The 27,403-nt window shown below is 43.8% G+C and overlaps 1 protein-coding gene across 4 annotated transcripts in view; it reads right to left on the bottom strand.

Annotated features, from left to right (window-relative positions):
* Window positions 1-2,405: 2,405 nt before the first annotated feature.
* Window positions 2,406-27,403, bottom strand: part of LOC139406773 (zinc finger CCCH domain-containing protein 3-like) — a 79,677-nt gene continuing 54,679 nt past the window's right edge. For 3 of the 4 annotated variants that reach the window (XM_071149799.1, XM_071149800.1, XM_071149798.1), the window contains exons 6-12: window positions 19,217-19,298; window positions 18,971-19,126; window positions 18,782-18,851; window positions 16,393-16,524; window positions 11,021-11,190; window positions 10,569-10,759; window positions 2,408-2,725 (exon numbers count right to left, since the gene is read on the bottom strand). In XM_071149799.1, coding sequence (XP_071005900.1) covers window positions 2,694-2,725; window positions 10,569-10,759; window positions 11,021-11,190; window positions 16,393-16,524; window positions 18,782-18,851; window positions 18,971-19,126; window positions 19,217-19,298 — 833 coding nt within the window. In that variant the 3' untranslated portion in view covers window positions 2,408-2,693. Of the gene's footprint in view, window positions 2,726-10,568; window positions 10,760-11,020; window positions 11,191-16,392; window positions 16,525-18,781; window positions 18,852-18,970; window positions 19,127-19,216; window positions 19,299-27,403 lie in introns of all 4 variants that reach the window. The other variant, XM_071149797.1, reaches the window with a different exon arrangement.

Below are 27,403 nucleotides of genomic sequence, written 5' to 3' on the forward strand. Positions count from 1 at the left end.
ACAACGACTACATCTCATCTGCACAGACCCTCACGCTCCCATCCCTAGTGCCTGCATTATTGATTGCCACATGACCTTAAATTGTACCAATTTGCTTTTCAAGTCCAACAAATGCTACTGTACAATTTTAGCAACCAGGAAATGGCGGAGCGATTTCTGCATATTGCATCTTTAAGACCGGACTACATTGTAGTGTAGAATTTGTGAATTTTGTCTCGTGTTACAATCATGTCGAGCTCTCTCTCTCTCCACTGTCAATAGATCACATAGAGAATCAGGTGGATCAGTCACATGCACACATGGGCACATTGATTGTTACAGTGGGCAGAACTGGTGTGCACTTTCTGCATAAAGGTATATTGAAGAAAAAAGGCAGTGAAAGAAAGGGTAGTCGTTGTTTCCTAATCATCCAATCCTGTCCTCATTCCAGCTTGGTCGCTCAAGATCCACTGTGAAATTCGACATCTGTCCAGGTAAGCAGGACATCGGGAGATTATTACAAAACCGGCCACTAGGGGAAAGGGCGAGTGATATAACCACCAAGTAGACTTACAGTTTTCTACAGCGTTGTGGACGGGGATGCCGGATGGTTGTAAGCCATAAGCTCCGGCTCCGGGGGTCGCAAGCTCCGGCTCCGGGGGTCGCGAGCTCAATCCCAGTTCTAGGCACTGTTTTTTGTTTTAACCCTATCACAAACCTCAACCCTTACTTTGAAGAGTTCATATTCTGTTAACAACATCATTTGGTTACGAGTTGACTAGTCATATACTCACATTTGTGACCAAAGCATATAATTGGAGAAAAAACACGTTAAAAAAAAATCCGCCTCAAACAGACCATTTAAAAAATGCTTGCAATTTCCTCATAGAACATGATGTCATCTCCTTGAGGAGGATGAGCTGGCCAATCAGCGGTCTACTTGCGTGCATATTTTTTATGATCGGTATAAATCCACACCATTCCAACTCAGAAAAGCAGTTTTTTAGCATACTTAATAAAAACTAATTGGAAGGAAAAACATTTATATTGTAAGCATATTTAATAGAAATCTGGAAACACTGGGCAGTTACTTTAACCATTCAGAGTTGATGCCTAAACTCAACCTTGGAGTTGTTTTGCTTGAACCCTATCCCAAACCTTGACCCTTAATCATTCGGAATGAATGACCTTTGAAATTTGACGTTTATGGACAAACGGATTCTGCAGTGAGAGCTTGTTGCACATTCATCCTGTAAGATACATAGTAAATATTGTTGTATAGTGTTTTTGGGGGGGAAGTCACTTCTTGCATTGTGGGGTCAGGTCATAGGTTACATTTCAATTATTAAGCCAATCTCAATATGACTTGGATTTAAAGGGAATAGTGCTGAGACTGGGGCAAAACAATATGGTGGAAGGAAACTGGTGTTTCGCCCATGTTCACATCACTGATGCATTGTGGTTTACACCAATCAAATGCCTTTTATGCTTGTAAGAATAACCAAGTTAGCTACCTAGACGTTTTTCCCCGGTTTAGCTAGTGATAGTGATGCACAAGCTAGACCTATTGGAAACATTGCCATCTCCTAACATCATTTGCCCACCAGATTCAGGAGCTTGAACCCCCCCAAAAGCTTGAAAACCACATTGAAACCTCCATTAGATTTTTACCCAAAGTTTAGGAAGAAAACTAACTGAACATAATTCATGATGGTTTTAATTGAATTTTAGTTTGTTTTGGAGTCAAAGATAATAGTTTCAGTATAGTTTTAATTTTGTAAATGATTTTATTTCAGTTTATTAAATCGTTTTTTCATGATTCGTTTTCGTATTTGTTTCAGTTTTAGTTTAGCTACTACAATAACCTTGGTCTACATTGTGTGTGTGTGAGCTCCTTAGCGTGTATTAATGCTCTGTGTTGCCGTGGTAAGCTCTGCTGTGTGAACATGTTCCCCAGGGCGACGCAACAGTAATTTGTCACTGTGACGACGCCTCGGTTAAATAGCGTGTTAATGGTCTAAATATCAGGAGCTGTACACATATATACACACACACACAAAGGGGCGTAGTAATAGTTTTATTATCAGGGACTGCTCTGGGCTCGGTAGGCAGGTAATGGATGGATTACACATCCCAACATCCTCTCTGTGCCACCCTCCATCTCCCTACACACTAATTATATGACACAAAGAGATGGCGTGAGAGAGACCGAGCACGATCTAGGAGAAGAGACCGATCTTGGAGAGGGATGGAAGATGAGAGAATGTAGGAGGGAGAGAGGTTGGTGGGTAATAGTTATTTTATCAGAAGGGTGCCCTTTTCTCAGAATACATGGGTCTTAGAGCAGACAATCAGAGGCTAGCACACCCCCCCCCCCCCCCACCACCCCTGACCCAAGAGCAAAACAAAGTCCAACAAAAGGCATGTACAGTAATAACATACATTTTATTCGAAATTCATCAAGCTACAATTTACAAAAAAACATGTTCAAATATCAATTCAATCTGCATTACAAACATCATTGCTGTATGAAATGTATGAGTCCATAAAGCAAACTTTTAGCTACATTAAAGACCCTGAGTATGGTTGAGAGCAGATACAGTTATGGGTCTGAGAAACGTCAGAGCTTCCATAAGCATTCAATACATACGTCTCTGTAGTATTTTCAAAGCTCATTTGGTGTTCAGGCAGTATCCATTCTAGTTCCTGTAGTTCTAGAGTCGAGGCTTGATCTGCAGTATTCTCTCTATGGAAGACAGACAGACAGGCACAACAGAAACAGATTGAGATTAAAGATACCAACAAAACTAACATGTCAGACAGCAGAGAGATCGCTCTACAACCACAGGGGTGCACAAAACGACAGGCTGTGTGTGTGTGTGTGTGACGGTGTGCCTGAGGATGTGAATGGGTGAAACGCAGGGCTCTCTGTCCTACTGAAAGCCTGAGTGATGGCATCTCCGCTGATGAGCAAACTGGGAACTGAATGAATGGGAGAACAGGGGTGTGTGTGCATGCGTGTGCGCGCTCCGGCAGTGATGCATAGCTATTGGGTTAATTTATGTAAAGTGGAGAGCAGGGCTGTGGCGGTCATGAAATGTTGTCAGCCGGTTATTGTCATGTTGCCGGTAATTAACCGTTAATTAACATAAAGTTTAGCAGAATATGAGTTGGACTACTGTATGTTATCTGTGCATATGCGCCTGCCATAAGCAGTTGGCTTGTTGATTTAGCTGACAATATATGCCTATAAGTCCCATGCCATTATTTTATATTATATGATTTTATAGTAAGAAGAATATCATTGAACCGAGGGGAATAAAATAGAAAGGATATTCTTACCAATCTGGAGCAAATGCGCATATGAAATGGCTATGTTGAGCATGAAAGTGATAATTTGAAACAGGTCTTCTACACAAGACTTAGAGTGATTTGGCAGCTTTAGTAGTGAATGATACGAACCTTAGAATATCTTAGAAATCAAAACATATACAGTGCATTCGGAAAGTATTCAGACCCCTTGACTTTTTCCACTTTGTTATGTTACAGGCGTATTCTAAAACTGATTTAAAAAAAAAAAATCTCCTCCACACACACAACCCCATCATGACAAAGTGAAAACAGGTTTTCAGATTTTTTTGTGTGCAAATGTATTGAAAATAAAAAACAGAAATACCTTATTTACATAAGTATTCAGACTCTTTGCTACGAGACTTGAAAATGAGATTAGGTGCATCCTGATCATCCTTGAGACGTTTCTACAACTTGGGTGATGTCCACATGTGGTAAATTCAATTGATTGGACATGATTTGGAAAGGTACACACCAGTCAATATAAGGTCCCACAGTTGACAGTGAATGTCAGAGAAAAAACTAAGCCATAAGGTCGAAGGAATTGTCCATAGAGCTCCGAGACAGGATTTCTTCGAGGCAGAGATCTGTGGAAGGGTACCAAAACATTTCTGCAGCATTGAAGGTCCCCAAGAACAGTGGCCTCCATCATTCTTAAATAGAAGAATTTTGGAACCACCAAGACTCTTCCAAGAGCTGGCCGCCCAGCCAAACTGAGAAATCGTGGGAGAAGGGCCTTGGTCAGGGAAGTCCCCAAGAACCCGATGGTCACTCTGACAGAGCTCCAGAGTTCCTCTCTGGAGATGGGATAACAGGGCAGAAGGACAACCATCTCTACAGCACTCTACCAATCAGACCTTTATGGTAGAGTGGCCAGACGGAAGCCACTCCTCAGTAAATGGCCCATGACAGCCCACTTGGAGTTAGCCAAAAGGCACCTAAAGGACTCTCAGACCATGAGAAACAAGATTCTCTGGTCTGAGGAAACTAAGATTTAACTCTTTGGCCTGAATGCCAAGCGTCACATGTGGAGGAAACTCGGCACCATCCCTACGGTGAAGCATGGTTGTGGCAGCATCATGCTGTTGGGATGTTTTTCAGCGGCAGGGACTGGGAGACTAGTTAGGATCGAGGGAAAGTTGAACAGAGCAAATTACGGCAATTCTTGATTCAAACCTGCTCTAGAGCGCTCAGGACCTCAGACTGGGGCAGAGGTTCACCTTCCACCTTTTTCATAAATTAGATTAAAAAAAAACTGTTTTAGCTTTGTCATTTTGGGTTATGGTGTGTAGATTGATGAGGGGAAAAAAATATATAATCAACTTTAGAATAACGTAACAAAATGTGGAAAAAGTCAAGAGGTCTGAATGCACGGTATGGGCTGCATGATGTGACTATAGGCTAATTGATGATTTGAGAAAGTCAGAAAAAAAGCTTGCACTTTGTTCCTCGCCTCAGGCTGCACAGCCGTTCTCCCATCAAGGGATCATATTTTTACCCATCAGACTATTCTCAATTTAATCTCGTCTTTACTAATATGTGAAATTAGTTTTGATTCAGTGGCCCATTACCAAATGGGCAGGTACAGGGGCATGGGGAATTTTTTAAAATTAATGTGTATGCAGTCAAACAGCAAATGGAGGCCTCACTCTTTCCCACTAGTTCGTTGAGCAATGATGCCGGATACACAACTTCAGTTTGATAGCGGAGTTGTGCTTAATATGAGCAGCTGAGAAATAAATATAAGGAACACTTATTTCACTCCACACATCAACCACTGTTTGAGGAGCATGCTCTCGCTGCACGGCAGGTGATATCCCGCCCACACTCTGTATGCCATGGGCTCTTCAACCCTATTCCTGCATCTACTCAGTGCTTAACTTGGGAAACGAAGTGATATCTGTTCAGGAACATCGATAGTAACATGTTTTCGCGTTATAAAAATATTTTTAAAATCCCTATTACTAGGCTATTCAAAATCAAATACAAATTCACTGTAAGCAGCCCTGCACAATCAATGAACCGGCAGCATCGCCTAGGGCTGGCTATACAGTACGTTCTTTCCCAGACTCGTGGATAGAACTTTTGGACTGTAGCATAAGGTAACCAGTCCATCCAGTATACATACTAATACAGTCCACACTCAAAAGCAAATTACATAGGCTAAACCAATTATGTACCAAAGACATCTTAAATCAGTTTTGCTTTATGTTTTTCTGCAATGTGTAGTATGGGGTAGGCTATATATTGTATAACATCAAAATCCATTTTAATTACTTTTTTTTTCTCTCCCAGACTTGGGCTTATAAGCCTATGCATCAGCTTTAAAATGCACATGGGTGTTTGGAATTAATCATCACCTTTAGAAAGCGCTGTCCGTTTCACTGTGTTGAAACGTCCACAACAACCATGTTTTACACTCAGTTTCAAACTGCTTTGGAACTTCTTTCTTCAAATTGATCATCACAGTGAGGTGAGTTTTAAAAGCATGATACTGTTTTGATGATAAGTGTTTGATGTGACTTTTCCATTGATGTCAGAGTGGTTAGAGGGACAATAGAGCCCTGAGTACCAGTCCATTAGGACCTGATGGCTGTTAGCGAATCGGATACTACCAATGCATGTCCAGAGTGCATGAAAGGAGATTCCCGTGACTCAATGGTCACATGGAATTTTACTATGGTCATGACTGCTGGTGTGGCAGTAATACGGTCACTGCAACAGCCCCAGTGGAGAGGAACTTGTTTGGATTCTTTCCACCCTTAACAAGCCACAGGGGTGTGGAGGGTGTGTGTGTGTGAGGTTGTGTGTGTGTTGAGGGATAAACCAGCGCTCATTAGTAACACTTAACTGCACTGGACACAGAGTTGAAGGTGGTCTGTGTGTGTGTGTGTGTGTGTGTGTAACTGACCACTTGCTGTGTCTCAGGAGGATTGTGTGTTTGTGTGCCTAAGTGTGTGTGTGTATGGTGTGTGTGTGTGTGTGTGCGTGCGTGCGTGCGTGTGTGTACAGTGCATTCGGAAAGTGTTCAGACCCCATCACTTTTTCCACATTTTGTTACGTTACAGCCAGTGGTGGAAACAGTACTCAATTGTCATACTTGAGTAAAAGTAAAGATACCTTAATAGGAAATGCAAGTAAAAGTCACCCAGTAAAATGCAAAAATATAAATAGTAAAGTACAGATACCCGCCAAAAACGACTTAAGTAGTCCTTTAATGTAGTTTTACACCACTGGTTACAGCCTTATTCTAAAATGGATTAAAATAGTCCCCCCCCCATCAATCTACACAAAATACCACATAATGACAAAGCAAAAGCAGTAAAAACTGGAATATCAGACTCTTTTCTCAGTACTTTGTTGAAGCACCTTAGGCAGCGATTACAACCTCGAGTCTTCTTGGCAGTAGGACAAAAAATAAATATTGGTCGACTGAAAGTCGTCTGATCTTTCGACCAATCTATTGGTCAACATTTTTAAACATGTATTTTTCCATATGTAGATACACCCTGTTTGAATAAAATCAACTATATGCATTGAGCCTGTCTGATGCTTAAAGTTTACGGTTGGATGAAATAAGACAAATGCCTCAAGAGGGCGACAGTTATGGTTTTCATATGCACATTTTGGTGAAACAGATTAATTCAATTTATAACAACATCTTCATATGTCAAAATCATTGTCATGTAGTTGATCCAAATCCAAATGAAAGCGCAATCTGGAGAGAGAAATGCATCTGAGCGCATGGTCAATCTGTCGTCTGCGTTGGCCAGGCAGCATTTACGTTGATATGGCCTCAGCATACTTCTTGCGCTTCACGGAGCTGTTGTCAAGGTGAGTTTGTGTTCATACAAGATGTTAACCCCACCTACCGTCAGACAATCATGTCAATGCGGACCTGTAGAGAGCCTTCCGCATTGTTAAAGAAATGTGGGAGGCGCATGGCGATGCGGAGCTCGATTTGGCCACTGCGTGCCTCTGGAGGCGCCGCAATTGCGTCACACCGTCATGCAGCCTAAGACAACATTTTGGGATGAAGGATTAGTCCAAACTTTTGACTGGTACTGTATATATTTGTTACTCAAACAATCTCGGTAGACCAACAACCTAACCACCAAACAATAGACCAGTCGACTAATTGGGGTCAGCCCTACTTGGTACACCTGTAGTTGTGGAGTTTCTCCCATTCTTCTCTGCAGATCCTCTCAAGTTCTGTCAGGTTAGACAGGGAGTGTCGCTGCACAGCTATTTTCAGGTCTCTCCAGAGATGTTCTATCGGATTCAAGTCCGGGCTCTGGTTGGGCCACTAAAGGACATTCAGAGACTTGTCCCGAAGCCACTCCTGCGTTGTCTTGGCTGTGTGCTTCGGGTTGTTGTCCTGTTGGAAGGTGAACCTTACCCAGTCGGAGGTCCTGAGTGCTCTGTAGCAGGTTTTCATCAAGGATCTCTCTGTACTTTGCTCCGTTCATCTTTCCCTCGATCCTGACTAGTCTCCCAGTACCTGTGGCTGATTGATCATCTCAAGGATGATCAATGGAAACAGGATGCACCTGAGCTCAATTTTGAGTCACATAGCAAAGGGTCTGAATACTTATGTAAATAAGGTATTTACGTTTTTCATTTGTAATCCATTTGCAAACTGTTCCCGCTTAGTCATTATGGGGCATTGTGTGTAGATTGATGAGGGAAAAAATTATTTAATATGTTACAGCCTTACTCTAAAATGTAACAAAATGTTGAAAAAGTCAAGGGTTCTGAATACTTTCCGAATGCGCTGTATATGGTCTGCCTCATTGTTCCTCTTTGTCTGTATATACTGAGTTTTTGCTGTGACTGGTAGCTGCTCTGTACCCTGCTAACACTGTATCCATACATTAAAATAGCCTTCCGTGCCCATGGGAGACTGCCACTGGGCACCACAGCAGCTATAGACTGAGCTCTGACTGCTGTGTTCCCGGAAGGGAGCCCTGGTTCCATATAATCCCTGGCTCTACACACTCACACGTATACACCCCAGTCAGCATGTGCTACAGCAGCTAACCCAGACAGGAATAACCAATGATGCAGGCAAGACCCTCTGCAGGATTTAAAGACATACTAAAGCTGGGATGAAGGGAGGGTTAAGGAGGAGTATAGAGAGAAGAGAAGAAAGAGGGGGACACAGGGGAGAGAGAGAGAGAGAGAGCGGGGGGGGCAGCAGATAGATGGAGAGAGACTGAGTTCCATAGTCCATGTAAAGGGAGAAAGATACATCGAGATGAAGGAAAAGAGGGATTCCATGTGTGTGAGGTATATATATGCGTGTCATGGTAGCTAGCAGTAAGGGAGTGGCATGCAGGATGTCCAGATGACACAGGGGCAGCTTAAGGTGAAAGGTTATAGTCGTTTCCTGGAGAAGAGAGACTAAATATGAACCCGAAACAGACATGGCGAGAGGGATGATGACAGAGTGAGGGAGAGAGGGATGACAGATGGAGAGAAAGGTTCTGGTGTAATTTACAGTCGCCGTCTTCCTGGTATTTACTTAGAAATGTAATGGTAATATGGTAATAACATAGTAGTGTATTAACACTTTCTTTTGGAGTTATTGAATCATGTACTGGTACCGCAAGGTACTATTTAGTATTAGGTAGAAACAGATTTTTGTTTATTTCTTTCAAGCAAAATGTCGACATTGTTAAAATGTACCGTTACTGAAAGATAATATGAGAAGGAGGGCAATAGAAAGAGAATTGAAGTGGTAAGTTAATTTGTGGTCTGTTTCTTCACGACTGGACAGTGAGAGTAAATGTGTGTGTTGGTGTGTGATTGAGGGTTCCTCTATGTCAGGGAGGGGCAGAGGCAGGTGGACATAGAAGAGAGAGTAGGCGACGGGGGGAATGAGGGAGGGTGACAGGGGAGGGAGGCCCTCTTCTAATCCTCTATCTGTCAGTCTGTCAACAGAGAGCCCAGCTGTGCCTCCCTCTTGCCCCAAACCTAAATATTATTACCTCTCTCCCACTAAGCACTATTACACTTCCAGCTAAGTATTATCATACTCAAATATTACCTTCTACTGCAACCAGTATCAACCTCCTAAAAGTACTTAAGTACCCCAATATCAGGGCGTTCCCAAACCGTATTTCCTCATCCACTAATATTTACCCCATGGCAATGGTGCCCTCGGGGTTCCATGCTTAGTCCCCTCCTGTACTCCCTGTTTGCGCACGACTCCAACATCATTATTAAGTTTGCTGACGACACAACGGTGGTAGGCCTGATCACCGACGAAGATGGTGTGGTGCCATGACAACAACCTTTCCCTCAACGTTAGCAAGACAAAGCAACTGATCCCGAACTACAGGAAATGGAGGGCCGCCCCCATGCACATTGATGGGGCTGTGGTGGAGCGGGTTGAGCGCTTCAAGTTCCTCAGTGTCCACATTACTAAAGAAGTAACATGCTCCACACACACCAAAAGTCGTGAAGAAGGCACGGCGACGCCTCTTACCGCTCAGGGGGCTAAAAAGATTTGGCATGGGCCTTCAGATCCTCAAAAAGTTATACGGCAGCACCATTGAGAGCATCTTGACTGGCTGCATCACTGCTTGGTATGGCAACTACTTGGCATCAGAGGGTAATGCGTATGGCCTAGTACATCACTGGGACTGAGCTCCCTGCCATCCAGGACCTCTATACCATGTGGTATCAGAGGAAGTCACTAAACATTTTCATTTCTCTGCTACTGCATGGCAAGTGGTACCGATGCACCAAGTCTGAAACCAACAGGACCCTAAACAGCTCTACCCCCCGAGCCATAAGACTACTAAACAGTTAACCAAATAGCTAACCGGACTATCTGCATTGACTATTTGCACTAAATATTTGGACTCATCACACACACTGCTGCTACTGCTTATCATCTAAGTAAACATTTCACTGTTAGTCTACACCTGTTGTTTATGAAGCATGTGACAAATCATTTGAATGGATCTTGATTTTATTATATTTTTTTTAATCCATTCACCATCTTTCCTCGATTAGCAGTGGGACATCTGAGCTATGTTTTAAAAACATGGGGCAGTTGGAAGAATCACAGTGCTCACAATGATTACCACAATTTTCCAATGCACTGTTTGATGAGCCCACCCCTCCAGGTCATAGGAGTCAACATGGCGACCATAGAGGCAGTTTCCTGACCTCTGTAAGACACAACTCAGAACTAGACTAACTTTCCTGGTCACTGTATGACCTCTCACCTGTGACCTCTGCCCCGTCGGCAGGGGGCGTGTCCGGGGCGTCTGTGTCTTCGGGGGAGCTAGAGAGGGAGATGAACGACGGGAGCTTGGTCTTGTGAGGACCCAAGGAAGAAGACGAGGGTGTCCCTGGATCTGCCTGAGCAGAACCCTCTGCCGTCTGGTTATCAGGTAGGACCACTGACAGGCTAGGCCTGAAGAGAGGAGAGGGGGAAGTGGAAAAGGAGGAGATTAGAAAACATTGTTGACATCGAAATGTAATATAATCTGTGCACATCTGGCAATATAAATGAATGTCTGTTTTTACAGTGTTGTTTTATGGTTGTTGCCTATGCATTTTCCAAAATGTCTGTTTTCAATTTGTAATGTAATCTATTTGCTATATAAATTATAAATTGTATCTAATTAATTTCACTTTGTCATGTAATTATTCTGACAGAGGGCCTGTTCTTGACCTCTTGGGGCGGGCCTTCTTGGCCGGGGCAGCGGAGGGGCCTGTGGTGGGGTTGGGGTTAGGAGCGGTGCGTTTGGCCCTCTGACGGTGCTGGAGCTTACACTGGGCCCCTCGAGGACAGGAGCCGCTACTGGAGAAGTCTGGACACACCAGGGTGTGCTTCTTCTTACACTGGAGGAGAGGACAGACCAATACCACTTATTATATGAAACACACAGGAGGTTAACATAACCCGAGAAGACAGTTTGAGACTGCTCTGTTAGTTACTACACAGAGTGTAAAAAACACTTAGTTTACTTCCTAATATTGAGTTAAACCCCCTTTTGCCCTCAGAAAAACCTCAATTCCTTGGGGAATGGACTCTACAAGGTGTTAAAAGCGTTCCACGGGGATGCTGGCCCATGTTGACTCCAATACTTCCCACAGTTGTGTGAAGTTGGCTGGATGTCTTTTGGGTGGTGGACCATTCTTGAAACCCAGCAGCGTTGCAGTTCTTGACACACTCAAACCGGTGTGCCTGGTACCTACCACCATACCCGTTCAAAGGCACTTAAATCTTTTGTCTTGCCCATTGACCCTCTGAATTGCACAGATGTGCAATTCTTCTCTGACCGTCTCCTCCCCTTCATCTACACTGATTGAAGTGGATTTAACAGGTGACATCAATAAGCTTTCACCTGGATTCACCTGGTCAGTCTGTCATGTTCCTTATGTTTTGAACGTGGTCATCTTAAGAGCACTGCGTGTGCCTGAGCGAGTATACAGATGAAGGTCTGGTGAGAGTGTATGTGACAGTGAGAGTGTATGTGACAGTGAGAGTGTGTGTGACAGTGTAATATGGGCGTAAATTGGTAACTTCATTCTGAGGGAGATTCGATCCCTCCCACCTGTCAGAAAAGCTAATTATACTCACTATGGGGTGCGAGCCGTGTTTGTGTGCATCTGGTGTGTGGGGGGCAGCCTGGAGCAGGTTGGTCCAGAAATAGAGTGAGGGTGGGGGTAAGGGATGTGCGTGTGTGTTAGGGGTGGGGGTCTGCAGATTGAGTTTCCAGGAACAGTTTGGACTCTAGTTCACCCCATGGTCCCCTCAGCCATGAACCAGTCTGGGTACCCCTCTCCTCTCCCCGAAGAGGCCCCTCTCTCTCCGCTATACCCCCAACCCCTCACTATAGCCAGTACCACTAACTCCCAAACTCAGACCCCCTGCCATTCTCACACCCATGTTCCTGCATCCTAGGGGTCAGATTAGTGTAGGTCTTAGACTTATCTCGCTTTTCTGAGGCGGCAAACCAAAACACTCAAAGTCACACCGTAATACTATATGTTTTAATGCCCTAACGTAAACATCGTCCGGACTACAGGAAAAGGAGCACAGAGCACGTCCCCATTCTCATCAACAGGGCTGTAGTGGAGCAGGTTGAGAGCTTCAAATTCCTTGGTGTCCACATCAACAACAAACTATCATGGTCCAAATACACCAAGACAGTCGTGAAGAGGGCACGACAAAGCCTATTCCCCCTCAGGAAACTAAAAAGATTTGGCATGGGTCCTCAGATCCTCAAAAGGTTCTACAGCTGCAACATCGAGAGCATGTTGCATCACTGCCTGGTACGGCAATTGTACGGCCCAGTACATCACTGGGGCAAAGCTGCCTGCCATCCAGGACCTCTACACCAGGCAGTGTCAGAGGAAGGCCCTAAAAATTGTCAAAGACCCCAGCCACACCAGTCATAGACTGTTGTCTCTACTATCGCATGGAAAGCGGTACCGGAGTGCCAATCCAACCAAGATGTGCCCAGGGGTTAGAGTGGTCGTTTCTAGACCAGGGAATGGGACCATACAAAGACTTCCAACTGTATTTACAGCCCTTCTCCAACAGTCACGACTTCCGCCGAAGTCGGTCCCTCTCCTTGTCCGGGCGGTGTTCGGCGGTCGACGTCACCGGCCTTCTAGCCATCACTGATCCATTTTTCATTTTCCATTGGTCTTGTCTTCCTTCACACCCGGTTCCAATCCCATCAATTACATGTTGTGTATTTAAACCTCTGTTTCCCCTCATGTCCTTGTCGGAGATTGTTTGATTGTATGTGATGTGCTATTTAGTGTTGGTGTGCGACGGGTTTTTTGTACCCACTTTTGTTATTTTGTACATTTAGGTTTTTTGGAGTTTTGTCAGCATTTATTAAACGACTCCGTTTATGCCAAGTTTGTTCTCCTGCGCCTGACTTCCCTGCCACCAGCACGCACCCCTTACACCAGCGTAAGGAGAGGGAAAACGCCAAATCTACTAAGACTCAACTGCCAGCAGTCTAATACATTCTCATTTTCATAAAACACGGGAAAGAGGGAAAGAGAGCGAGAGCCAAGAAACGGAAGATAAAAAAAAAGTGAAAGTGGACAGAACATCTTCATTCCACACCAAGTTAATCATTTTCCACTTGATTTAAGAAATGCTGGGACGTCTCAGGTCTATTAGAAGAGCTCTCTATCCACTGCGTTCCAAACTAGGACGAGTCAGCACATTTACCATTACAGGGATGGAGGGAGGGGTAGAAGACAGGGGCAAAGAGGGAGGGAGATAGAGGAGAGGGAAACGGAAGGGGGGGGGGGGGGGGGGGGTGGATCGGGGTTCAAAGGAGAGGAAGGGAAGTTGAAAGAGTGGTGGAGATGGAGAAACAAGAGAAAGGTGGGCGATCAAGGGAATGAGAGAAGGCGAAAGGGACCAAGAGGGTCCAAATTGGATAAAACGAGAGAGACAGGCGCTACAGAGTAGAAAAGGGGGAGAAGGTAGTGACGGGGGACAGATAGAAAAGAGGGAGGGAGGGATAGTGAGCGCGAGACAAAGCGAGAGATGGAACGAGAAAAGAGGATGGAGATGGAAGCGGGGTTAACCCCTGAGCTGCTGGAGTGTCTGCCTGCCCCATAGTGCCATCCTCAGCACTTCCTCCATCTGTAATTACTGCCTGCTATCCCTCCCACAGCCACCAGCTAGCAAGCACAAACGCGGGCACACACACACACACACACACACACACACACCAGACCTAAGCACTTCAGCTAATAGAATAAATATGAATGCCCTTTGGTTTTATATATCCTCATTTCTCTGTGCTATATATAAATGAGGCCTGACAGTGTGAAAAAGCATGTGCTACACAGACACTCATAAACAACAACTGAGAGGATTATAGGAGGGAGGGGATAGATGAACAGATATAGGATTGGTAGGGACAGAGACAGGCGGAAAGAGAGGACAGGAGGGGTACTAGCGGTGAATGTGGAAACAGAGTGTGTATGGGAACTCTACATTTTTTTGGGGTGTCTGTGTGGCCGTGCACTGTTACCCTCTGGTCCTCAATGTGTCACTCAGACACTAGAGTTATGTCACTATTGACAAGCCCTCACTCTCAACAGCTGTCCCCTCCATACCCAGCGCTGTTTTGGAGGACAGTTCATATGTTTGTGTGAAGATTATATCCATGAGGGTGTGTCCAGTGGTGTAGCGGTGCCTGGAGAAGTGGGTATACACTCATTTTGCCAAACCTTTCCCAAACGGTCCACGAAGGAAAGGTGCCCTTTGTGAAAAATGATTTGAGAAACAGCGACATACACTCTCTGAATGACCTAAAATGACACATCCCATTTTGGTCTTTCAAAGTCAGGCCAAACCAAGCTACACTGTGCAAGTAGTCTAATAGTAGGCCTACTATTGAAACATATAAATGAGGCTGTCAACTGAGTCAGAAATTCACAGGTTTGTTTTTTCTGTTCAGGTTTTCGCTCTCAAAGTCACACTTTTTTTTAAATAGAAAACAACCAAATTGGATATTCTAAGTACACAACAATGCTTAAACCACACAAGGATGTTTGAGTGTAGTTACCCTTTAATATATGTGTTTGGTTAGTGGTGTTTCTGTAGCACATGAGATGGAGTTTTCCATCTCGGTCCATGAAATCGCTCGCATGTGCGGTGTGTATTTTAGAACTGTGTTTTCCTGCAAATTGCATTTTGGAACATTCTAGGCCAACTGCCATGTGCACATTTCTGTGCTGAAAATGTGAAAAGATAAGATCGTTTATGGTGAAAACCACGACACTACTTTGATACGCATTCTGGGGATTAATATATGCGTTTATACAACGGATGGGTCTAATCCTGAATGTTGATTGATTAAAAGCACACTGCAGCCGGTGTCTATTCCACAAATTACCAACGATTAAATCTATGACATTAAAATGCCTACTCACTCTGTTCAATCTGACTGCGCAATCCACTGTCTCATCAGCCCAGGCAGGCAGGGAAGTTATAAACTTGATCTCTACTATAAAAAGCATCTAGGCATTATCTCACATGTTTGGAATAACATTTTAGTTCTCTCACAGCGGAACCACGCAGTCTGTCTCTCTGACATTTGCAACAATGTTTCAATATTCAAATTCGATCTCCAACTGTCCCATAGTAATAAACGTGTAGGGATCAGGAGAAATGTCAATTGAAAAAAGGTATTTTCAGCTTCAGTTTGAAGTTTTTGTGTTAGCTATGTTGTTGGCTAGCTCCTCTGAACAACAGTGTCATAACAAGAGAGCACATTTTCTACGCCAGGCGAAATCGTACCTCATCATCAATCGTGCCTCGTTGTTACGGATGTATCCAAATAAATGTCACTTGAAAACTGCTTAAACAAATGCAGCTGCTATTGTTATTCTGTCTGCACTGATTGACGCGACTGTAAGTTAACCGTAGTTGGCTAGCTAGCAAGCAAGGGATAAGGAACATTTAGAACGAACGACTGGGTCGTGTCCATTTATACAGAACAAAAAGACTGAACGACTGGGTCCCGTCTCTGGCAACCAAACCAATAGAACGAACGACCAGCCGGCTTGGGTAGCCCCCCTACAGTAGATTTGTTTCAGGACTGTATCTTGTGGAAGGATGAAATAATATGAATGCATTCATCAAAATAACGTTTTTAATGAAAATATGTCAATCGTTATTTGAATATGTTGGTAACCCGTTGTGTAAAAGTAATAATGCCCCTCGAAGGGACTTCGTCTCGGGCCAAACAACACCCGTGCCAAACTATCCTCCAAACACCGGCTTCTCGGGCATCTATCACTTAAATACGCAATGCCCACCGAGTGGGTAAACGGCGTATACCCTCCGCCACACCACTGGGTATATCTACCTTCTCTACCATAGGTCATCAGATCATGATAAAGAGAAAGAGAGAATGTCTGTGCCTGTCCCCATGCGTGTGTGTGTGAAAGAGTATCTGTGTCTGAGAGAGAGGTGTATGTGAGTGCTTGTGTACATACATGTGTGTGGGACTGACTGACTGATTGTGTGTGTGTATTCTTAAGAGTGTGTCATACCTTCTCTCCCTGAGGGCAGTATCCCCTGATGAAGTCCTGGCACAAAGCAGCCTTGCGGGACACATAGACATGGCTGTAGGGACAGCTACTGTTGTTACATATACCCTTCAGGAAGTACGAACACACAGGCATCTAGAGCGAGAGAGAGAAGTTGTTGTTACCGATCTCTGCTTGGCAATATCTCCATACAAGTGTCACACCAATAAAGCATTTTCAATGGAATTGAACATTTAATTGAGAGAGGGAAAGAGAGAGGCAAGACAGACAGAAAGAGAAAGAAAGTTCATTCACAGCATACTAGAGAAAACACAGTCAGATGTAGAGTTAAAGTCAACAAGCCAATCCACCATTCAAATAGGTCCCGCCTTCTACAATCTGTCACTGCCTCTGCTGTTAAATGGCCTTAATTGCAGTTGACAGAGAAAGAGAGAGAGTGTGTGTGTGTGCGTGTGACAGCCTGCATGCAGGTGTGAAATGTCCTCTTGTGTGTGAGTAAGGTACGCTGTGTGAGAGTGGTGCAGGCCAGTCTAAATATACACCATGTAGAGAGAGGTGCGAGACAGAGAGCAAGGGAAAAGGAGCTAGGAGAGGGAGAGCTATACGAAGAGGGCCGGGGTGGGGTGGGGGTGGGGGTGGGGGGCAATGAGAGAATCAGGGCGGCTCGTTGGGATGGGATCAGTTTTACCTAATTAACTGCTACAGAAATATTTATCCAGGCCGCAGCTTGTCCAGCTAGCTATCATGATGCGTTTATGTGCTGGCTGTGTGTACGAGTTACGGTCGCCAGGGCCTGAGGGGGTAGGAAGGGGGGACAAGCGGAGGTGGGGCGTATAGTACAGAGGGTCTAGTTTCAGGAGTTATTTCTGGGGGGGGTTACAGGATTGGGGCTCCTCGTCTATCCCCAGTCCCTACTAGTATGCATGCGTATTGGGTTGCGAGGCTGGACAGGACACCTGTCTGTGGGTTGTTTGTCTAAAGAAAAACATCTTTCCCTGTCCAGTGTAACCACTTTCCTTTACCCTATACGGACTGGCCTCGTTAAACACCTAGTTAAACACCACTACATGACCCTATTCTGTGCTATGGGGCCAGATAAACAAATTAGACTTTTTAACTACACAATTAGTAGCTATGAAGCAGAATTACTAATCGAAGATGAACCATTGTGTTGACTGTTGGTAGTACTAAACATGTGATTATTATCTTTTAGTTTGTAGTCTTTCTCTGTTAGAGAGGGAGTCGTTTAACAGAAGTTAAAGATGCAGCCAATGATCAATACTGAGCAAATATATAAACGCAACATGTACAGTGTTGGTCCCATGTTTCATGAGCTGAAATAAAATATTTTCCATATGCACGAAAAGCTGATTTCTCGCGTATGTTGTGCACACATTTGTTTACATCCCTGTTGGTGAGCATTTCTCCATTGCCAAGATAATCCATCCACCTGACAAGTGTGGCATATCAAGAAGCTGATTAAACAGCATGATCATTACACAGGTGCACCTTGTGCTGGTGGGCAATAAAAAGCCAATCTAAAATGTGCAGTTTGTCACACAACACAATGCCACAGATGTCTCAAGTTTTGAGGGAGCATGCAATTGGCATGGTACCAATTGGCACCAAATTTAAACAGTTTAGAAACAAGAGTCATACTTCTGACCTATTAGTGATTTATCCAGTTCAGGTGTGTGTGTATGTGTCTCAGACCTTTAACATATTGGGTATGTGTAACCAGCTGTGTGTAGGTGTGTCTTCTAGTTAATTAAGGGGTTGTGTACTCATGCCATACTCTCTGTACTCATGCCTATTAAGGTGTACGTGTTCAGGTGTAAACCATGTTGGGACATCTGAGACCTGGGATAGGGACCACCATTTTGGTCATGATACCCCCATCGCCCGTACCACCGACTCCTTTCAACACGCACCCCCCTAACCATAGAATCAGGTCACGTCTCTGAGTGTGTACACTACCAGTGGGAGTGTGTGAGTGTATATCTTAATACTGCCAGTGAGAGCACAGAGACAGGAGCTGTGCCAATCGAGTGAATGAGGACTCTAGCTGTATCTCTATACACCAACCATAACTCTAAAAACCACATATTGTATGTGACATGTCTCCATATCTATCTCTGGGTGGTAAACTAATAGTCGGTCCTAACGCAATCCCTTTCCCCACCCCCTAGCATTAATCCTCCAATGTTTGCAGATCTGTACGTGTGTGAGACACCATATTCTCACTTCCTCCCTGGCTATATACCTGACGGGGCCAAACGCTAACTGACTAACTACACAGTACACTCCAACCCAGCTGGTGTGAGAGAGACATTGACGTTTCACATACTCTCACCTCAAGGATGGTATGTGTGTGTGTGTCACATAGTTTCACCTTCTCCTTGGCCACCTTATGGGAGAATGGACAGGTCCCACCTGTCTGCTTACACGTACCCCTCAGGAACCTGCAGGAACCAATGGGAAGAGTCATCAGATCACAGAGCAGCCAATCAGAGAGCCCACACAGTCTGTACAGGTGGTTTTGAGGAGATCTGTGCATGTTAGGTGTGGGTGTGTGTGTTACCTGGTACAGACAGCCACCTTATCAGGATCGTGGATGTAGGGGCAGGTGTTGCCACGGTTACATTTGCCAAAGCGGTTGTAGTACATACAGTACTGCTTCTGGGACTTCTTCTGACGAGCATGCCTGATGATGGCTAGACTCCTCTGAACCGCACGACTGGAAGACAGAACACACACAATCAAGAAAACATAGAGTTGTGCAATTATGTACAGGTAGCAGAGGGTGTGTGTGTACTAAAGTGCTTACCTAGCCACAAAACGAGTGCTGGAGGGCCGGATGAGAGTGCTAGAGGTGGTGTGGGAGACTTCCTGTGGACTGGACAACCGCACTGTTTGGGGAAAATAGAGAATGAGAAAAAAAAGAAACCGCCTCTATAAAGACTAAACATTTTTAAAAAATGGGGTATTATGGCGTTATTTATACACCACTGTGACTGACATATTTTGTGTGAGTGTTTGTGTGCGGACACGCGTGCATGTCCATGTCTGTGTTTACACTGCAGTAGTAGTAGTTTTATTACATTGCATGTAGGCCGTACTTGCCAGCTAAGAGCGGAATTACTTACACAGCACATGCAAGTAATTAAACAGGTGAATTAAAGCCGTTCAAAATCAGTTTGTTCTCATAGCGTCAACGGCCTGAGCCGTGGAAGGAAATAGCACAGTCACAGGGATGAAGCATAACGGTCACAGCCAGGGGGGAGTCGTCGGGTGAGGATCAGACAACGCACCTCGCCGTGCCCGACACAGACAGCCATTTGTAGCATAGCCGCTTGGACTTTGTAGCCACTCCTCCACTACCAACAAGTAGCACCCACCTGGGTGATGCCACCGGCAGCCTCTGGCACCAGAAAGCTCACCACTCATCAGTAGCCTAGAGTAGGCTATTACAGTCTTTAAGCCTCTGCCATCACTGCAAGCTATTTCCACTGTGTGCCCAGGCAGATATGATGCAATGACCTGACAGCTATAATGTAATGTTTTAAACTGACATAGTTGTATGTCTTTGCCACGCTTTCTATATTTCAAATGACACTAAACCAAAATATAAATGCATCATGTAAAGTGTTGGTCCCATGTTCCACGAGCTGAAAGAAAAGATCCCAGAAATGTCCTAACACAAAAATAAGAATGTCTCAAATGTTGTGCACAATTTTTTTGGCATCCCTGTCAGTGAGCATTTCTCTTTTGCCAAGATACGCCACACCTGTCAGGTGGATGGATTAACAAGAAGCTGATTAAACAGCATAATCATTACACAGTTGCACCGTGTGCTGGGGACAATAAAAGGCCACTCTTAAATGTGCAGTTTTGTCACACAACACAATGCCACAGATGTCTCAAGTTGAGGGAGCGTGCAATTGGCCTGCTGACTGCTTGAATGTCCACCAGAGCTGTTGCCAGAGAATTGAATGGACATTTACAGTGCCTTGCAAAAGTATTCACCCCCTTGGTGTTTCGTTTTATAACCTGTTGTTGCATTACAACCTGTAATTTAAATTGATTTTTATGAGGATTTCATGTAATGGACATACACAAAATAGTCCAAATTGGTGAAATGAAATGAAAAAAATTACCTGTTTCAAAATATAAAATAAAAAACCCACAAAAAAACAGAAAAGTGGTCCGTGCATATGTATTCACCCCTTTGCTATGAAGCCCCTAAATAAGATATGGTGCAACCAATTACCTTCAGAAGTGACATAATTACTTAGATTGCACACAGGTGGAATTTATTTAAGTGTCACATGATCTCCGTATATATACACCTGTTCTGAAAGGACCCAGAGTCTGCAACACCACTAAGCAAGGGGCACAACCAACGAGCTCTCCAAACAGGTCAGGGGCAAAGTTGTGGAGAAGTACAGATCAGGGTTGGATTATAAAAAAATATCTGAAACTTTGAACATCCCACGGAGCACCATTAAATCCATTATTAAAAAATGGAAAGAATATGGCCAAGAGAGGGCCGCCCACCGAAACTCACGGACCAGGCAAGGAGGGCATTAATCAGAGAGGCAACAAAGAGACCAAAGATAACCTTGAAGGAGCTGCAAAGCTCCACAGCAGAGATTGGAGTATCTGTCCATAGGACTACTTTAAGCCGTACACACACCGTACACTGAAAAAAAGCCATTGCTTAAAGAAAAGAATGAGCAAACATGTTTGGTGTTCGCCAAAAGGCACGTGGGAGACTCCCCAAACATATCGAAGAAAGTACTCTGGTCAGATGACACAAAAATAAGCTTTTTGGCCATCAAGGAAAATGCTATGTCTGGCGCAAACCCAACACCTCTCATCACCCGAGAACACCATCCCCACAGTGAAGCATGGTGGTGGCAGCATCATGCTGTGGGGATGTTTTTCATTGGCAGGGACTGGGATACTTGTCAGAATTGAAGGAATGATGGATGGTGCTAAATACAAGGAAATTCTTGAGGGAAACCTGTATCAGTCTTCCAGAGATTTGAGACTGGGGCAGATTTCAGCAGGACAATGACCCTAAGCATAGTGCTAAAACAACACTTGAGTGGTTTAAGGGGAAACATTTAGATGTCTTGGAAAGGGCCATACCTCAATCCAGTTGAGAATAGGTGGTATGACTTAAAGATTGCTGTACACAAGCAGAACCCATCAAACTTGAGGGAGCTGGAGCAGTTTTGCCTTGAAGAATGGGCAAAAATCCCAGTGGCTAGATGTGCCAAGCTTATAAAGACACCCCAAGAGACTTGCAGCTGTAATTGCTGCAAAAAGTGGCTCTACAAAGTATCAATTTTGGGGGGGGTGAATAGTTATGCACGCTCAAGTTCAGTTTTTTTTTCTTATTTCTTGTTTGTTTCACAATTAAAAATATTTTGCATCTTCAAAGTGGGAGGCATATTGTGTAAATCAAAAAATCCATTTTAATTCCAGGTTGTAAGGCAACAAAATAGGAGAAATGCCAAGGGGGTGAATACTTTCGCAAGCCACTGTATCTTCCATAACCTGACTTCAATGTCCTTTTAGAGAATTTGGCAGAATTCACAACCACGCCAGCCCAGGACCTCCAGATCCGGCTTCCTCTTCTGCAGGATTTATGTGAGACCAACCACCCGGACAGCTGATGAACAGATGCATATCTGTATTCCCAGTCATGTGAAATCCATAGATTAGGGCCTAATGAATTTATTTCAATTGACTGATTTCCTTAAATGAACTGTAACTTTGAAATTGTTGCATTTATATTTTTGTTCAGTGTCGTATTTTCTGTGATTTTATTAAGCAGTGAGTAGGAGAATAGAAGGGAGCCTGAGTGAACCGGCAGTGTATTGTATGTATATATATATGGTTATCTGTATAATAAAGCAAAAATATATATATATATATTTTTTAGCTTTATTATACAGATAACCATATTTTTTGCATACGCTTCTGTTCTTCATCCCCAAACCTACCACTGGTGTGCGTGGCCAAAGAGTTCTATTTTCATGTCATCTTACCATAGCTAGAACCCTCTGCAAAGGGTTCTAAGTAGAAACCTCTGAAAAGGGCTCTAGGTAGAAAACTGCAAAGGGTTCTAGGTAAAATAAAATAAAACTCTGCAAAGGGATCTACCTAGCACCAAAAACGGTTCCCCTATGGGGACAAGCCGACGAACACTATATGGTTCCACATAGCACCTTTTTTTTTTAAGAGTGTACCGGAGACCTGATAGCTCTCCAAGCCAATAGTTTTTGGAGGGAGGGAGGGAAGGAAGCAGGGAACGAGATATGGGTATGGTGGAAAAGAGGGGGGAGGTAAGGTAAGGAGGCTTGATACCTAGCCAAGTCTCTAATTTTGGAATATTTCAGATGTAAAATATATCCTCTTCATCAGTGTGTGTTCCTGTGATCTTGGCACTATGATGGGAGGCCACTGGCAGATGACCAGGAAAATAAGACGTGTAATCTCAGCTAACTGGACTGGTGAGATCTGAAATTATAACCGCTGTTGTGGTGGACACTGAAGGCATTTTCAGAGCATGCTGGAATGTGGTGTTGTGGAGAGTGGGTGTGTGAAAATGGCACTTCTGTGTGCGTGTGTGTGTTTGTGTATCAGGAGGCGAGTCACAAGCTGCAGGAACAGAAGGGAACTCTTCAAATCCAGCCACATATTTTGGCAGAGAGAGCGAGGGAGAGTAAGAGAGAGAGACTGTAAATCAAAGAAAGAGAGGGGGAGAGAAAGAAAGACCAAGTCTGTATGTGACAGAGGGAGGAGAGAGACCCCTTACGAAAACCCACATGATTTTCACCTGATCGCGTGTGATTTTACGTGACGTTAATGCGATAACGTGTGACAACATGGTGAGCACGTGTGAAATAAATGTAACACGGGGATGAAACATTTCAACATGTGATGACATGAAACAACACGTGACAACATTTGAGCACAAGGGAAAACCCTAGGGCTGTGACGGTAATTGAATGAATAACCGTGTAATTGACAGTTATGGAATAGGCCTATATCCATTTTAGGATAATTTTTTATTAACTTTATTTTCACGTAGATCATCCATACCTAATAATGTAAGTGTTTACTAATGATTATAAGCGATTGTTTTGCTAACTTAGTCTGTCAATTAAACGTTCTATATCTCCTCTTCTTTCCAATTGACCTTTGATGCGCAAGCAGCTAATCTGCAAAATCCGCTGGGATGTAGAGCATGTTTTAATTGCTTGCTAGTAAATAATTACATCCATCTTCTTTAAAAAAAAAAGGTTGGATGTGTCTGACCATTCATTAATTATTCAACAGCAGTTGACAAGGTTGTTCTGGCTCTGAGGCCTATACAGTGGGGCAAAAAAGTATTTAGTCAGCCACCAATTGTGCAAGTTCTCCCACTTAAAAAGATGAGAGAGGCCTGTAATTTTCATCATAGGTACACTTCAACTATGATAGGCAAAATGAGAAGAAATAAAAATCCAGAAAATCACATTGTAGGATTTTTAATGAATTTATTTGCAAATTATGGTGGAAAATAAGTATTTGGTCACCTACAAACAAGCACGATTCTGGCTCTCACAGACCTGTAACTTCTTCTTCTCCACTCGTTACCTGTATTAATGGCACCTGTTTGAACTTGTTATCAGTATAAAAGACACCTGTCCACAACCTCAAACAGTCACACTCCAAACTCCACTATGGCCAAGACCAAAGAGCTGTCAAAGGACACCAGAAACAAAATTGTAGACCTGCACCAGGCTGGGAAGACTGAATCTGCAATAGGTAAGCAGCTTGGTTTGAAGAAATCAACTGTGGGAGCAATTATTAGGAAATGGAAGACATACAAGACCACTGATAATCTCCCTCAATCTTGGGCTCAACGCAAGATCTCACCCCGTGGGGTCAAAATGATCACAAGAACGGTGAGCAAAAATCCCAGAACCACACGGGGGGACCTAGTGAATTTTTTTATATTTAAAAAAAATATATATATTTATCCGTTATTTTACCAGGTAAATTGACTGAGAACACGTTCTCATTTGCAGCAACGACCTGGGGAATAGTTACAGGGGAGAGGAAGGGGATGAATGAGCCAATTGTAAACTGGGGATTATTAGGTGACCGTGATGGTTCAAGGGCCAGATTGGGAATTTAGCCAAGACACCGGGGTTAACACCCCTACTCTTACGATAAGTGCCATGGGATCCTTAATGACCTCAGAGAGTCAGGACACCCGTTTAACGTCCCATCCGAAAGACGGCACCCTTACACAGGGCAGTGTCCCAAATCACTGCCCTGGGGCATTGGGATATTTCTTTTTTTTTAGACCAGAGGAAAGAGTGCCTCCTACTGGCCCTCCAACACCACTTCCAGCAGCATCTGGTCTCCCATCCAGGTACTGACCAGGACCAACCCTGCTTAGCTTCAGAAGCAAACCACCAGTGGTATGCAGGGTGGTATGCTGCTGGCAAATGACCTGCAGAGAGCTGGGACCAAAGTAACAAAGCCTACCATCAGTAACACACTACGCCGCCAGGGACTCAAATCCTGCAGTGCCAGACGTGTCTCCCTGCTTAAGCCCGTACATGTCCAGGCCCGTCTGAAGTTTGCTAGGGAGCATTTGGATGATCCAGAAGAAGATTGGGAGAATGTCATATGGCCAGATCAGACCAAAATATAACTTTTTGGTAAAAACTCAACTCGTCGTGTTTGGAGGACAAAGAATGTTGAGTTGCATCCAAAGAACACCATACCTACTGTGAAGCATGGGGGTGGAAACATCATGCTTTGGAGCTGTTTTTCTGCAAAGGGACCAGGACGACTGAAAGAAAGGAAAGAATGAATGGGGCCATGTATCGTGAGATTTTGAGTGAAAACCTCCTTCCATCAGCAAGGGCATTGAAGATGAAACGTGGCTGGGTCTTTCAGCATGACAATGATCCCAAACACATCGCCCGGGCAATGAAGGAGTGGCTTCGTAAGAAGCATTTCAAGGTCCTGGAGTGGCCTAGCCAGTCTCCAGATCTCAACCCCATACAAAATCTTTGGAGGGAGTTGAAAGTCCATGTTGCCCAGCAACAGCCCCAAAACATCACTGCTCTAGAGGAGATCTGCATGGAGGAATGGGCCAAAATACCAGCAACAGTGAGTGAAAACCTTGTGAAGACTTACAGAAAACGTTTGACCTCTGTCATTGCCAACAAAGGGTACATAACAAAGTATTGAGATAAACTTTTGTTATTGACCAAACACTTTGCAAATAAATTCATAAAAAATTATACAATGTGATTTTCTGGATTTGTTTTCTCATTTTGTCTGTCATAGTTGAAGTGTACCTATGATGAAAATTACAGGCCTCTCTCATCTTTTTAAGTGGGAGAACTTGCACAATTGGTGGCTGACTAAATACTTTTTTGCCCCACTGTTTGTCAAAGAGTGTAAAAAAAAATGTACGTTGAAAACACTATGTTAAAAGCACAACGTTTTCACGTGTTGTGTCCCAAAACCACGTTTTCACATGTAAAAGATAACGTGAAGTGTTCCAAAAACATGTTTTCACATGTGAAAAGTCACATGGAAAGTGTTCCAAAAAACACGCTTTCACAGGATTTTCCACGTGTGATATCATGTGGTTTTTCTGTAAGGGGAGAGAGAGAGAGAGAGAGCCAGAGAGCACGAGAGCGAGAAAGCGATTGAGCTAGCGAGAGATTGAGAGAGCAGCTCAGGGCTGAGTTTAATCTGCGTCGTCCAGTTCTCCCCGCAGCAGCCCCTCCTCCTGTCCCACTGACTGATGACAACTTGATTATTTCAGATGTCTAACACACCTCATACCTCCTATTTCCTCCTCCTCTACCATAGTGCTACTTCCGTGACTGCACACTATCACACCACAAGATACACACTCACTCTGTGGTCTATAACAAGTGCATAACCTTTGCCTACAATGACTGGCAGGGTGTACAGTTGAAGTCAGAAGTTTACATACACCTTAGCCAAATACATTTAAACTCAGTTTTTCACAATTCCTGAAATTTAATCCTAGTAAAAAGTCCCTGGCTTTGGTCAGTTAGGATCACCACTTTATTTTAAGAATGTGAAATGTCAGAATAATAGTTGAAAGAATTATTTATTTCAACTTTTATTTCTTTCATCACATTCCCAGTGGGTCAGAAGTTTACATACACTCAATTAGTATTTGGTAGCATTGCCTTTAAATTGTTTCACTTGGGTCAAAAGTTTTGGGTAGCCTTCCACAAGCTTCCCACAATAAGTTGGGTGAATTTTGGCCCATTCCTCCTGACAGAGCTGGTGTAACTGAGTCAAGTTTGTAGGCCTCCTTGCTCGCACATGCTTTTTCAGTTCTGCCCACAAATTTTGTATGGGATTGAGGTCAGGGCTTTGTGATGGCCACTCCAATACCTTGACTTTGTTGTCCTTAAGCCATTTTGCCACAACTTTGGAAGTATGCTTGGGGTAATTGTCCATTTGGAATACCCATTTGCAACCAAGCATTAACTTCCTGACTGATGTCATGACATGTTGCTTAAATGTATCCAAATAATTTTCTTGTGTCATGATGCCATCTATTTTGTGAAGTACACCAGTCCCTCCTGCAGAAAAGCACCCCCAAATGATGCTGCCACCCCCATGCTTCACGGTTGGGATAGTGTCCTTTGGCTTGCGAGCCTCCCTCTTTTTTCTCCAAACATAACGATGGTCATTATGGCCTTGCAATTCTATTTTTGTTCATCAGACCAGAGGACAATCTTTGTCCCCATGTGCAGTTGCAAACCGTAGACTGGCTTTTTTATGGCGGTTTTGGAGTATTGGCTTCTTCCTTAACGAGCTGCCTTTCAGGTTATGTCGATATAGGACTCGTTTTACTGTGGATACAGATCATTTTCCTCCAGCATCTTCACAAGGTCCATTGCTGTTGTTCTGGGATTGATTTGCACTTTTTGTAACAAAGTAC

The sequence above is a fragment of the Oncorhynchus clarkii genome, chromosome 4 (genome assembly GCF_045791955.1).
Source record: "Oncorhynchus clarkii lewisi isolate Uvic-CL-2024 chromosome 4, UVic_Ocla_1.0, whole genome shotgun sequence".
In the NCBI taxonomy this organism is placed as follows: Eukaryota; Metazoa; Chordata; class Actinopteri; order Salmoniformes; family Salmonidae; genus Oncorhynchus; species Oncorhynchus clarkii.